We start from the raw sequence: 13,714 nt of genomic DNA, 5'->3' as shown, positions 1-13,714 counted from the left end.
AAAAACATCAGTCAAGGGACACCTGTGTGGCTCAGTGGTTGAGCATCTGCCTTTGGCTCAGGTCGTGATCCCAGGGTCCTGGATCAAGTCCTGCATCAGAATCCCTGTGGGGAGCCTGCTTCTCCCTCTGCCTGTGTCTCTGCCTCTCTCTGTGTTTGTCTCTCATGAATAAATAAATAAAATCTTTAAACAAACAAACAAGGACTATCAGTCAATCAGACTTCCTCAAGAGGAGGAGAACCTGATAGAGACACCGAGCTTCTCCTCTGGCTCAGAGGACTGTGTTTTGAGAAAACCAGAGCTTATGTATGGAAAACTGGGCTGGTTGCTGACTTCCAACAGGAAATCTAAGAAGACAGGAGAAGAGGGAAGAACACACGAATTCAACCACTGAGAAGTGCAAAATATGTGTTGCCTTGTGGGATTTTTTTTGTGAGTGATGGATAGAGGCTCACACTGGGCCTTTGGTGATCAGTGATAGATGGTCTGCTTAAAAGGTATCTCATCTTCCTGGATCAATCTAGCAGGTAAGGCCACCTGGTGCTCCCCCTTCTTCTCGGGGCATAACTGATGAGCTTGCCAGGCTGAGTCATGTACCAGAATGTGCTTTTCCAATTAATAGCATCCCAGGTACATTCTCTTCCTGATGGCAGGTAAGACACAAGCCAAATTCCTTTGATCTAATGATTGGCACTGGTAGCAAAGCTTCTTTAGGATCTGTTGTTTCACCCTAGAAGTTATTTGGGCTCCAAGCAAAAAAAGGACAAAAAAAATCATGGAATGGTCAACACTCCAGATGTATCTGAAGATACATAAATAATTATGGAAACAACTTAACTCAACAACCTTATATAAGTAGTCTTACTAGGCTCTGTTCAAAGTGCTTTCCTTATAGTCCCTCTTTTAACCTTCGTGTCAACCCTGTGAGGTAGCTACTACCATTATTCCTGTTTACAGATAAGAAAACAGAAGCAGGGATCCCTGGGTGGCGCAGCGGTTTAGTGCCTACCTTTGGCCCAGGGCGTGATCCTGGAGACCCGGGATCGAATCCCACATCGGGCTCCCGGTGCAAGGAGCTTGCTTCTTCCTCTGCCTCTCTCTCTCTCTCTCTCTCTCTCTCTCTCTCTCTCTGTGTGTGTGACTATCATAAATAAATAAAAATTTAAAAAAAAAAAAAAAAGAAAACAGAAGCAGAGAGAGGTTAGATTAAGTCACTGCCCTGAGATCACATAGCTAGTTAGTGACAGAAGGGATTCAAACCCAGGTATTCTGGCTCTAGAGTCTATGCTTTTAACTATGACTCATACTGCCTCTCTATGGGAGCTGCCTTTTGCCCACCCCCCAAAAGAGAAAAATCAATAGTAGTCTTGTTTTTGAGGCTTTAAAATTAAAGCCCATGGAGACTTTTGCTCACCTTAATGGGTAATTGGTTCTCCTTTCTACCAATTTTCCAGAGAAGGAAACTCCATTTTCCAGGGGGAGGAAATTGGGAGGGTTGAATGAAGGGTTGTCTGTGATCTGCTCAAAGCCTTGGGCACTTTCTTTTAAGAAGAGGATAGAGAATCTTCTATACTGGCTGTTCCCTTAGCTCTAAAGAGTGAATATCATTCAGCTGGGTAGATATATCTCTCTCTAGTCCTTTGGCTTTCTGGGTTTGTGTGCTATCACTTGCTAAAGATACGACAATGTGCTCTTTGCTTGGGTTTGCAGCTAGGAGACCTGTGTGTGTTTTCCCACCTCCCCCAGGAATGCAGCCAGAAAAAGTAATGGCATCCAAGAGCCATCTGGGAATGTGTCCCAGACCTGCTCCAAACTGGGGCACAGAGCCAGCTGCACACCCACCAGCTTCAGAGTTCACCTGGATTAGACTCGCTGCAGAGAGGTTTGCCACCAAGAATGATTTATCTGGGATCCTGGCTGTACGGATTCCGGCAGGTGACTCTCTGGGAGGGGAGTAGCCAAGCTATTGATCTGAATTTGATGTGTAAGGTCCAGAGTTGAGGTGTAGCTTTGACGCTGCCATCACCGAGCTTTGGCATTGTGAGTACATCTCTTACTTTGATTGCTTCCAGATGCCTGTGTCTACCTGGGAAATGGGGATAATGGCACCTAAGCTCATATCAGCCAAGCATGCAGACTGTCTGAGAGGTAGCTGAGAGATCTAGAGAAGCACACAAGCACCTCTTGATGTGATTTCATTATATTTATTTAGGCAATGGAATTCTATGAGTCAGGGTCCTATCAGAATACAGCACACTCATACAGGAATAACTGGGGAGATTTTAATTGACAAAGGTGTGGACAAGTTAAGGAAAACAAAAAGGATAATGAAGCATGCCAAGGCTAGCAACTTCAGGGAGCTGTAATTACTGTAGGCCGGAAGGAGTCCCTACAGAGTAAGGGCCTGCCTGGTAAGAGTGATGGATCAGAGCCGTCCCTGATAAGAGCTGGGAACTCAGGTAGAGGAGCAGAGTCACTGTTAACCCACGGCCCCAATGAGGAGCCAGAGAGATCAATGCCTTCTTGTTATCCTGCCACTGATCTCCCATTGGTGGTGCCCTAACCAGAAGGCAAGAAACAAGGAGGAGCACAATAGGAGGCCAGCTTCCTGAGGCACAGAACAGAATAAATGGTGGGAAGTAGATCTGGAGGGCAAGCAGGGACTATCTAGCCTAGGAAGCACATGTTAGTATGACTTTCGGCTTCCACCATTAGATACATTGGTTTTTTGAGGCCTCACACTATGCAAAGTTAAATATGCTTGTTATAAGCAGCCAAACAGAAGAAATCAATTGAAGAACAATTCATGCTACATGTCACAGGAATAAAATGCTTTTTAGCTACCCTTTTTTTCTGTTAGATCAAGAAGTCCAGGAGCAATTCAGAGTACAAGCATAATAATACTACATTGCCAGTACAGGGCAATTAACTAAATGGTCTGTGTATATTACCTCCCAGTGTCATGAGCACCTTATTATGCTTTTGCTATTCATCCATCTATTCAACAAATATTTTCTGAGTACTTATCTTGTGCCAGGCACTATGTCAAGAACTAAATATTACATTTCTGAACCAGATAGACAAAGATTATCATAATACCCGCAGTCTATATTTTCAAAAAAAAAAAAAAAGCACACATTAAAAAAAGTAATCTCACAAAGATTGAAGAGCAATCGAGACAAATGCTGTAAAAGAAAAAGACATAGTACCATGAAATAGGGCACCTAACCCGGGAGAAAGAAAAGGCTTCCTGGAGGAAAGTGAGATCTAAAGAGAGTCCTGAAGAATAAGTAGGAATTGGATGAGGGGCAAATTGAGGAATAAAAAGAGCTTCCAGGGCAGAGGAAACAAAAATTTCCAGATTCTGGAGAACAAAAGAGCATGGTGCACGGATCTGAAAAGCAGTTAGCACTGCTGGGTGGGGCGAGCAAGAGGCAGAGTGGTACAAGGTGAGAGTGACAGGTAGATAGGGGCCGATCACATGGGGCCAAGCAAACCAGGCTAGAGACACTGCATTTTATCCCAAGCATGATGTTCATGCCCTGAAGAATTATGCATGGTGATATGAAGGAAGGAGGAGGAAGGTGGGTGTTGATTTGGGGAAGATCTATTAATCTGGAGATGGGAAGTTAAAGGAGCTCCTACCTCATATATTTTATTTTATCTGAGAATTAGAAAGCAAGGTCATCATCGGATAAAAAGACAAGGATAAGACAGGAGGAGTCAGCAATTTGAACATGGTGAAAGAAAGTTTGAAATACTTATTGCATAAATGGGAGAGTGGGTTGACGAGGGAAATGGTAGCTGGACACTGTTTAGAGCTGGTTGTGATAGGCAACCAGGAATTCGCCATCTACCCAGGCATGGTTTTGGGTTTTTGTTTTGTTTTGTTTTGTTTCTTCCCATCAGTGCTTCAACGTCGGGCATTGGTGCAGGGAAGGGCCGATTTCGTCCTGGAATGGAGTTTTCAGGTAGGTGCAATCGAGGCACAAGATTAGATAAGAGTGATGGAGATGATAGGCCATAGACCCAAAGCATGGGGGTCCTCACACCATTCCCGACTCTGAGTTGTAAGGTAATGCTTGTAACCAAATAAACACTCTGCTTGAGAGAGCTGCAGGAGAAACTGTCTTCACTGGAGGGTGAGAGTCTGGAGGAAGAAGTGTTTAGGGAAGAGAGTGAGGAAATGGGGATACTTGTTGGGATGACAGGTGAGAGTGCGAGTTGGAGGAAACTGCATTGGAGTGGACGTGGGATATCATGGATCTGAGAGCATGGCAAGAGGCGGATCACCAAAAAAGGCTCATAGTAGGGATGGATGAATGCAAAGGTGAAAAAGGCACATTTACATGTTTAATGGGTCTTAGAGGCTGCTGAGCATTCAAGTTTACCATAATTCGACTGAGGGATTAAAAACTAGGAAGTGGACATGGTGGTGCCAGGCCTGCCTCCACTGATGGTCTGTGAAGTGTTGACAGTTGTGCTTGGCAGCATGTGTGTGGTCATCCATGAGATGGGAGGCAGGGCAGCGAGTGTAGCATTGCATCATGGGGCAGAGTGTGTGGGCCCAGCTGGCGTCAGGTCACCCCCACGGACATTGGCAAGACCTAGACAGCTCTTCAACAGTGGTGCTGTTGAACACTATTGCTGCACTTCCCCCTGCTGAATCAGCGTCCAACCCGCTCAAGTGTTTTCTGCATTCTGTGTGTTTGTCAGAGAACCAGGGCCAGGGCTAGGGCAAGGCAAGAGAGGTGCTTGGGGCCCAAAATTAAGGCGGTCCTCACTGTTGGGATTAGGCGCAGCCCAGAGAATGAGTGAGCACTTCCATATATTTTGTATCCTAGGCACCTCTCTTATCTTACCCGGGTTGGGATCAGCAGAAAATTCTAATGTGAAATGCTATCTATGGGACCATTCCCTTTAATTTCAGAAAGAGATTTACAATGAGCAATTCTAGAAAAAAAAAAGAGTTCAGTTTTGGAGTAGATGGAGTCTTTGTTAGGAAAATATATGCATGCCAAAGAAGCAAATTTTGGAAAATTCTGCTCTATGACACTCTCTGTATTACTGCATTTTCTGTGAACTTTTTTGATCTCTAAAAACACTTTCTTACAAATTCATGCTGGAGATACAATATTGATAAGCCCCATGACATTCTGACTGATGGTACATGTCTCAAAAGACTTTAATAAGAAAAACATCATTCTTTAAGGAGCATTTGGAATTTATCATAAGGAATTAATTTATTGGTCTGCTGCCTTCTTTGGAGAATATTTCCTCTACTCTGGCACGAGGCAGAGATATGTGTGCACCCTTCAATGGCAAGGGAACCATGGACGCCCTCAGTCCTTGAAGTCAGGCTCTCTATCCTCAGTGTCCTGAGATACGTCATCTTGATTGTGAAAACCAGGCATTAAATAGGCATAATTAGCATTTCTAAAATGATGGGCAGATTTCCAAAGTAGGGCAAGTTGGTTCCTAAGGAATCTCCTTTGGGCTCCAGGAATTCTGAGCTCTCATCGTGTGTTGTTTTGTTTCTTCTCTCTTTCCAGGTGGTCTGATTGTCTAAGTTACAAAAACAAATTATTTAAAAGCAATTTAGGTTATTTGCTTTGTTGATAAGTGCACAGTAAAGCAGAAAAGATGATTCGCTGCTCCCTGGATTCATGAAAAAATATTTAACAAATAGAGAAAATGATCATTTAAATATTTGTTAATAGTTTTCTATTAACCAGAAATGAGAAGGACCCTGTGACTTAAATAAAGGCCAACCATTTCAGGGCCAAGGGCATGATCCCTGGGGCTCTTTTCAAGAGCAGACTTAGAGGAACCCACCCCTTGGGCAATTAGAAGGAGGTCGCTATTAGCATATGCTAAAACCAACAAAATTAAGCTGTTCTTACATATTTTCCAATGGGCAATGGCTGGCTTTTTCAAGTCCACTGTATCCTTTCTTCAAAGGTTCTGCTTCCTGTGGATTTCATCGACCAGTACATCACTCCTGAACACCGCAGAGATCCAAAATGCATTTCTTATGTTTGGCCCACTAATTCATACATCATGCAAATAAGTTGTTAATGATGATTTATCGACTGCCTTATCTACTGCCCTTGGTGATTCTTGCTGTACACTGAGATGAAATGTAAATCATCTTAGTCATGTATTTTCTGTGACAACCTGAAATTGCCATTCAAAGAGCTGTTACTCTCACCTTCTCTCATTTGAGGAGACCTTTACCTTTTTTTCAAAGTATTTTTGCATCTATGATTTCACTGGGGACTCGAGATTCTAATGAGATCTGTAGAGCCTGGTATTGTTATCCTCATTTGAGAGAAGCTTGCCTGAGGTAACCCCACACTTCACTGAGTTACTGGGATTGGCCGCAGAACACAGCCCTGGTCTGTGGCTTTTGCAGGCTGGGTATCATTATTACCCGGCTTTTATTTCCGTGTCCATTTTAGCTGTCCCAGTAAAGGCGGGTGCTGAGGTTGGTAAAAGAGATAATAAGGAGGGGACATAAAATTAGGAAAAGGGAACAACAGCAATAAGAACAACAGCCACAAAGCAGAAGAGAGAGACTAGTAATATGTTTATTTTTATAATTGCTTTTTTGGAGATTATTAAATGAAGATATCTGGAAGTGGAAGTATCTGATGAAGGTGTAAAAATAGCATATGATTGACTTAGAATGATGCCTTTTCATAAGTAAGTAGAGCAGAACTGAACAAGGAGAATAATCAGCAGGGGAGATAGGAGTTCGGAATGAGAATCTGTTGTGCACAAAATGACGAGCTAGAAAATATCTTACCTAAATAGTCTACCAATTTAGATGCACGATGATTTGACTGAATTGGAAGAGCCAATGGGGGAGGACGCGAGCTTCCCAACTTCTGGAAGGAAAATGTTTACGACCGAACCAATAGGATTGAAGTCCCAAGCCCCAAGAAGATCCCTATGTCCTGTCTCTTGTGTAAATTAAAAATAAAGATACTGGCCAACTAGCAAGCAAAATCCATGCATCTGTAGAACGAAAATAGCTTCTCTTTCGATATGCTGATTGCACAGTACTGGTTATGTTAATCAAAGCTGAACCTCTCTCTCTCCCGTAGCCTGGTTTTACCGGTGCCCTGAGTACACAGGGTAATTCAGCACTGGACAGAATTATTGAATCATCTATATAAATTGTAAAAATAATAAGCAATATCTGGTCTGTACTTGCTAGTATATAATTCATTTCTTCCTGCCAAAAATTTTATTAAAAAAAATTACCCTGGCAACCATGCTTACATAGTATAAATGGAAGTCTGAGTCAAAGATAAAATAATGGATGATTTAGCCATCTAAATAAATAGAAGGAGAGATAGTATATTCAGTAGGGGGCAGCCCCCTACGAGAAAACCATAAATTCTGCATGTGCCATAATACTGTGCCACACTGTATACCACAAAACACACATTTGCATAAGTTCCAGTGTCATGCTCGTGGACACAGTGAAACTCATCTTTTTCAGTATACACAGGATGAAAAGTACTGAAATCTTTCCCCTAAACAAGTATTTTAAAACAGCGTACATCAACTGCGGGTCCATTTTGTGTATTGGCTAATACAACATGTGTCTGAGGATGGAATAAATATTACAAAATTTTCATCAAGGTTTAAACTAAATTCTATCAGCACTGTGACCACGCACTAGAGTATGATTTAACTTGGGCCCCCTCCCATTTTTAAAGTCACTCTATTTCAGTATTTCTTCAAATCTGTTTTGTGGGCCACCCAAGTCACAATCATAGGGTGCTGGTTAGAAATGCAGCATCCAGAGCTGCCCTACAGACTCAGCATCTGATGATCTCAGGGGCTGACACCAGGGCATCTGAATTTTCAAATCTCCTGGTGAACTTCAAACACATTCCAAATTAGGATCCAGTGAATTAATGTTTTAGTGTCATTGTTCCTCACTTGTTCTTTCTAAACCTTTCCTTGGTCAGGGGATGGCTCATTCCCATGTGAGTTCCTGAATGGAAGAGTTAGTGGCCAGGAATTTCCAGAGGAAGAAAAAGGAGGCTAACTAGCTAGGTAAACGGGAAGCTAGAATTTGTTTTGGAGATCAAACGAACCCACAGAGGCTTGGAGGAGGAAGGGAATTGAGCCAGTTGTTGCCAAAGGCTCCCTCTCCTCCCAACACACTTAGAAGAGCACCTGAAAAGATGGGAAGCAACCTTCACGATTTCACTGGAGTTGGTGATGAAACTTCCAATTCAGGTACAGTTGCCTGGTGGGGTAGTCTCTTCTTCATAGAGGGAGAAAGCTCAGAGGTAAACCAAATGCCACTGCAGCCCATGGGAATCTCTGGGGACTCCCCTCAAGTAGGCTGCATTCTTTTACCTATCATTGGTAGATTATGGCCCAGAACAATACATTTTTTTCTCAGTTCATTATTTTGATCTTCTCTTGTCCCTACCTACAAGCCTTAGATTTTCTAAATCCAACCTCCTCGCCAAATCATATATATTATGAGCAATAAATTAAAATGGCCACTTGGATAGAAGTACTAATCTGTGACTAAATATTTAACAAGGGGGCAGGAAAAATTTACATTTTGATCTTCAAACACTGGAAAACGAGTGCCCTCAGTTGTGAGCTTTCCAAATTGGCAAGACAGCAAGGGCAAAAGAAAATTTCCATGCATTTGATTGACCCCTTGAGAGGTGAGCTATTAATAGCAGCAAGAACTTGCCAAAAACTATCTGGAAAATATCGGATGAAAAGTGATTGAAACTAGAAGTATCTTAAGCTGGTCAGCAGAGCCATGTCTGAAGGAGAAAGATGAGAACATATTACATATACGTAAGTATCTTTTGTATGTAATATTTACGCCTGCATATAGAACACATATCACATCTGTATCTGTATATTTAATGATTCATTTGAATCCAGCAAATATTTATTGAGTAGCTACTAGGGGTTGTGCACTATGCCATGCTAGGTTTGGGGAACACAAATAATAAGATCTAGGTTCTCTTTGCTCCAGGATCTCCCAAACTGGAAGCATGTGGTGAGGGAACATTATGATTCCTGTGATTTACTACAACCCGACAAGGGTTATATTAGCAACTTACAGAAAGATTAATCCAGGAGAAGAAACCTGGTGCTGGTGCCAGTGATTAGAGAAGCCTTCCCAGAAGAGGTGATGTTTGGGATTTCAGCCGACACAGGAGTGTGAGGATTGTGTCATTCTGGCAGAGGAACAATTTGCAGGTTAGGAGTACCCGGCTGGAATGAAGGAGTTGGGGGTGGATTGGGTAAGGAGTAGCAGTGCTCACAGTCTGAGTGATAGGTTCCTGTATATATTCATTTATTCAGCACGCTTTCGACGGATGCTGATGGAGGTTGGTGCTGGGTACAGAGGCTGCGGAGACAGGCTTCGCCTTTTCATGGTTGATGTGATGATAGGAAGAGAGTGATGGACTGTTGTGAAACAAACAGAAACCCCAGCCCTGTGTGATTCTAGAAGGATTTTCTGTGGTGTCCCAATGATACCTTTCTGGGTAACGGTTGCCATTTCATTGAGCACCTCGGAAGTGCTGTGCTGAGTAGCTGTGTCACTGCCAATCCTCACAATCCTGAGTGGTAGGTATTTCCTCTGTTTACAGATAGGAAGAGAGAAGCTCTGGGTGCCTGAGATTGCACAGCTTATCCTATAGGAAGCTCGGATTTGTGCAGACATTGATCTCAGTGGCCTGGTAATTATAAAAGCTGAAGAACAGCTATTCAAGTACTTCCCCACCCCAAACCCTGCCGAAAATACCATCTCGAAATGCCTTGGGACTCCGCCGCCCTCTGATGCTGTGGGACAGCTCTGCACGATCTGTGCAGGTGATTTATGTCTGTCTGGTCTTCCCAGAGACCAGAGCTTATTGCCTTGCTGGGCAAAGCTGCAGGGGATCCCTGCCCCACCCCATCCCCATCCCATCCCCCCCCCCCCCAAAGCAAAGATTTCCAATTACTGCGCTGCAGAAAATGTCAAAAGCATTATTCAACTATTCATTATCCCAGGTTTTGTAATTTTTCATATGTTTTTAACTCTTATCTGCTAGCCCTTGAAAAAGACCAGCTTTTTCCTCTTAAGAGAGCTTAATTTGCAGAGAGGCGCAGTCTCCCTATTATGTTCTTATCATCCTCTCCCCGTGGTAGGCAGAATGACAAGGATGACAAAAAAAAAAAAAAAAAAAAAAGAACCAAAAATATTTGAAGGGCTTCCTGAAAATCCACGGGAATGAAGGATCCAAAAAAGCCGGAGGCTTCTGTTCCTCGACTGACCTGGAATAAGGCCAAGGGCGATGGGCAGCGGGTCCCCGGGGGGGAGGAGGGGGGCTCTTGGCTGCCCGTCCCGGGCCCCGAAGCAGCACCCCAGGGCCGCAGGACGTTGCCTTTGGGGTCTCTCAGGAGCTTAACTAGGGGATCAAGCAGCATGGGGGGTGTGCCGTGGGGTTCCCCGGAAATTCTCGTATTGCCGTACCGTGTGCAATCAGCCTGGGCCTCGGGAGGCGGAGGCCGAAGCCTGCGGGGTGTGGGTGCTCGGCGCCCCGGCCCCGCCCCCGGCCCGGCGGGTCCCGGTGCGGGGCGCCCACGGCTCCCTCGCGGCTCTGCAGCGGCCACTCGGCGCCCGGCTCCGCGTTCCCACCTAGAGGGCGCCCCGCGCCCACCCCCAGCATCCCCCCAGCATCCCCCAGCTTCCCCCAGCATCCCCCCAGCTTCCCCCAGCATCCCCCAGCATCCCCCCAGCATCCCCCCCAGCATCTCCCCAGCATCCCCCAGCTTCCCCCCAGCTTCCCCCCAGCATCCCCCAGCATCTCCCCAGCATCGCCCCAGCATCCCCCAGCTTCCCCCCAGCTTCCCCCCAGCATCCCCCCAGCTTCCGCCCAGCATCCCCCCAGCATCTCCCCAGCATCCCCCAGCTTCCCCCCAGCTTCCCCCCAGCATCCCCCAGCATCTCCCCAGCATCGCCCCAGCATCCCCCAGCTTCCCCCCAGCTTCCCCCCAGCATCTCCCCAGCATCCCCCAGCTTCCCCCCAGCATCCCCCCAGCATCTCCCCAGCATCCCCCCAGCTTCCGCCCAGCATCCCCCCAGCATCTCCCCAGCATCCCCCAGCTTCCCCCCAGCATCCCCCCCCCCGGCTTCCCCCCAGCATCCCCCCAGCATCCCCCCAGCATCTCCCCAGCATCCCCCCAGCTTCCCCCCAGCATCCCCCAGCATCCCCCAGCATCCCCCCAGCATCCCGGAGACGGCGCCCGGGGCTCCCCCAGGGGCGCCCGGCTCGGGGGAATCCCCGCCCACCGGCCGCCCGTGCGGGGGGATCCCCGCCCCCCGGGCCTGTCACTCGGCGCGGGGAGTTCCCGCCCCTCGCGGCCCCCGGAGGGAGGGGGGGAGGGGAGGGGAGGGGAGGGGAGGGGGAGGGCGGAGGGAATCCCCGCCCATCCCCGGGCTCCGCGGATCCCCGTTGCCGCCGCGCAGCTGGGCGAGCCGGCCGAGGAGCGGGCTGCGGCCGCGGGGACCCGCCGAGCCCGGGGCGCCCGGGACTGCGCCTCCCGCGGCGGCGGGAAGCGGCGGCGGCTCGGGGCGGCGGCGGCGGCGGGAGCGGGAGCGGGAGCGGGAGCGGCGGGAGCGGCGGGAGCGGCGGCGGCGCGGGGACCCGCCGGGCGGCGCCGGGGGCCGGACGCGCGAGGAGCAGCGGGAGCTCGGCGGAGCCGCGCGCAGGTGAAGCGACCGTCCCGCCGCGACCCGGGGCGCGGGGCTCGGGGGGGCGGGGGGCGACCCGCGGCCCCGGGGACCGAGCGAGCCCGGGAAAGTTTGGCGACGATTCCCGGGGCGAGGCGGCGGGCCGGGCGGCGACCCCGGGTGGGGCGGCTCCAAGTCCCCGGCCGCCCCCCCCCCCCGCCGGGCACGGGGCCAGCGGCGCCCCGCGGTGCCCACCTGAGCCGCCGCCGGGCCCCCTCCGCGGCCCCAGGGACCCGGGGCGCCGTGAGCGCCCGCCTCGGCCGCCGGCTCCCTGCCCGGGGGACACGCGGGGAAGGAGGACGGAGCAGGCGCGCAGAAGGCAAGGACGTCTGTGGGGCAGGGTCGGCATCTCCCGGGGAGACCCGGAGCGTCCTCGGGAGGGAACCCCGCGTCCCCCCGGGAGTCGAGCGCCTCCCCACAGCTGGCCCGGTTCCTTGCGGTCGCCCTCCTCCCTCCCTCCCTCTCCCCCCCCCCCCCAGGTGCGCGGTGGGTGCTGCAGGGCTTGGGGCTGCTGGGCTTGAGTCCGGGCAGGGTCCAGGGTCCCCGGCTGGAGTTTGCCAGAAGCCCGTCCCCAGAGGCCTGCTCGGCGCAGAGACCTTGATAAGAGACGCCGGAGTGTGCAGGGGACACGGCGGCGGGCTCGAGGGCATTCCCTGGAGGTGGAGGCCGGGGGGGTGCATCTGTGCCCTGCAGCTGGCCCAGCAGGGTTGGGGTGCTTTGGCTGGCCGCGTTCCCTTGACAAAGCACCATGAAGCTGCCCGAGGGGGTCCCTGAGGGGCTGCAGAAAGTGATCCGTGGACCTGCTGCTGGAGAGAGCTGCCCTGGGCCCTCAGCGCTGCGGGCCCTTCCCGGGCCAGCCTGCTCCGGACTCGGGCCGGCTCCTCCCCACCGTGGCTTCGGGGTGCGGGTCAAGTAGGTCTAGGCCGGCAGGTGTGGCGTGGGAGGGTTGCTTGCGGGGGCGCGTGGAATGCCTCAGAACACACCCCTGACAGTAGGTGGTTGTTCTAGCTTCATCAGTTCCTTCTTCCATTAGACACGGGCTAAGGACTGCTGCTCCGCTAATAACCACATAGTGGTGTGAGAGCTGCAGGGGGGTGGGCAGACGGAGTGGAGGGGTGCGGGAATGTGCCGGGAGGGGAGGAATCAGAACCATGCAAAGTATATAAATGCACCTTCCCTTGACATAGTTCATATGCTCCGGGAGAAATATTGAATTATGCTTTAAATCTTCGTCATTAGGATTGATTTTGCATGCACTTAAGGCAGTTTACTATTTAAGGGAACTTATGATAATCGCTCTATTCATTTCAACCATTTTATTTTTGGAGTACCTGTGGTTTGCTGTGCGTAGGCCCTCCGAGGTTCCTGGGGATGCGCGGAGGCTCCCTCCTTGCTGTCAGAGTTTCAGTGTGTCAGAAGTGAGATAAGTGTATTGACAGCTCCGACCCAAACCAGTGCGCGTGTGGCATGGAACAGGTGCCCTGTGTTTGGGTGAAGGGATGATCTAAAGGATAAAGTACCTGAGGAGTGGTCCACATCGAGCACTTTAGAAGTACAGAGGAGAAAGAAGTCACTTTTGACTGAGGAGCTCTGAAGGGCTCTGTGGGGAACCGAGGTAGGTGGAGAAGGAATGGGCTGAGGGGTTGATCCTGAGTGTGGATGTGGCCTGGGGGTATGCCGTATGCCGGGAGAAGAGGCTGGCCTGAGGTCTTAGAGGAATTTAGGTCTGCAGCTGATAGGGAAATATTTGGGATTTTTAAGCAAAGGATTGTCGCTTTGTGCTTTAGGGAGATGAGTCTGATCTGTGGGAGAGATGGGAGGTGACTTGTCCAGTGAGAAGGTTAGAGTAATAAGTCGGGCACAGGAGGTAATGGAGGCCTGGCAGCAGCTGTGGGAAGAAAAGTTCATTAGGCATGACCTTGAAGCATGGGCGCTACT

At 49.3% G+C, this 13,714-nt stretch overlaps 2 protein-coding genes and 1 long non-coding RNA gene across 4 annotated transcripts in view; 1 reads left to right on the top strand and 2 right to left on the bottom strand.

The window, feature by feature from the left end:
* Positions 1-5,063: 5,063 nt before the first annotated feature.
* Positions 5,064-9,860, bottom strand: LOC102155585. 2 transcript variants are annotated; one of them, XR_005358626.1, is made up of 4 exons: positions 9,321-9,859; positions 9,117-9,233; positions 5,904-8,287; positions 5,064-5,565 (listed from the first exon to the last, which is right to left on the bottom strand). It is a non-coding gene; the product is annotated as an uncharacterized LOC102155585 (long non-coding RNA). The 2 variants fall into 2 exon arrangements; XR_005358625.1 differs by having other exon boundaries at positions 5,904-9,233; positions 9,321-9,860.
* A 140-nt stretch (positions 9,861-10,000) lies between these two features.
* LOC119876224 (collagen alpha-1(I) chain-like) lies at positions 10,001-12,526 on the bottom strand. The gene is made up of 3 exons (XM_038535471.1): positions 11,668-12,526; positions 10,517-10,681; positions 10,001-10,008 (listed from the first exon to the last, which is right to left on the bottom strand). Exons 1-3 carry the CDS (start codon positions 12,524-12,526, stop codon positions 10,001-10,003), a joined length of 1,032 nt encoding a protein of 343 aa, XP_038391399.1.
* PDZD2 (PDZ domain containing 2) overlaps positions 11,679-13,714 on the top strand; it is a 358,274-nt gene continuing 356,238 nt past the window's right edge. Inside the window, exon 1 of the mRNA XM_038535405.1 lies at positions 11,679-11,755. The gene's annotated coding sequence lies outside the window, so the exon portion shown is untranslated. The remainder of the gene's footprint in view (positions 11,756-13,714) is intronic.

Source organism: Canis lupus, chromosome 4 (assembly GCF_011100685.1).
Source record: "Canis lupus familiaris isolate Mischka breed German Shepherd chromosome 4, alternate assembly UU_Cfam_GSD_1.0, whole genome shotgun sequence".
NCBI classification, from domain to species: domain Eukaryota; kingdom Metazoa; phylum Chordata; class Mammalia; order Carnivora; family Canidae; genus Canis; species Canis lupus.
The sequence above is the reverse complement of the archived record's forward strand: the minus strand, read 5'-3'. Positions and strand labels throughout refer to the sequence as shown.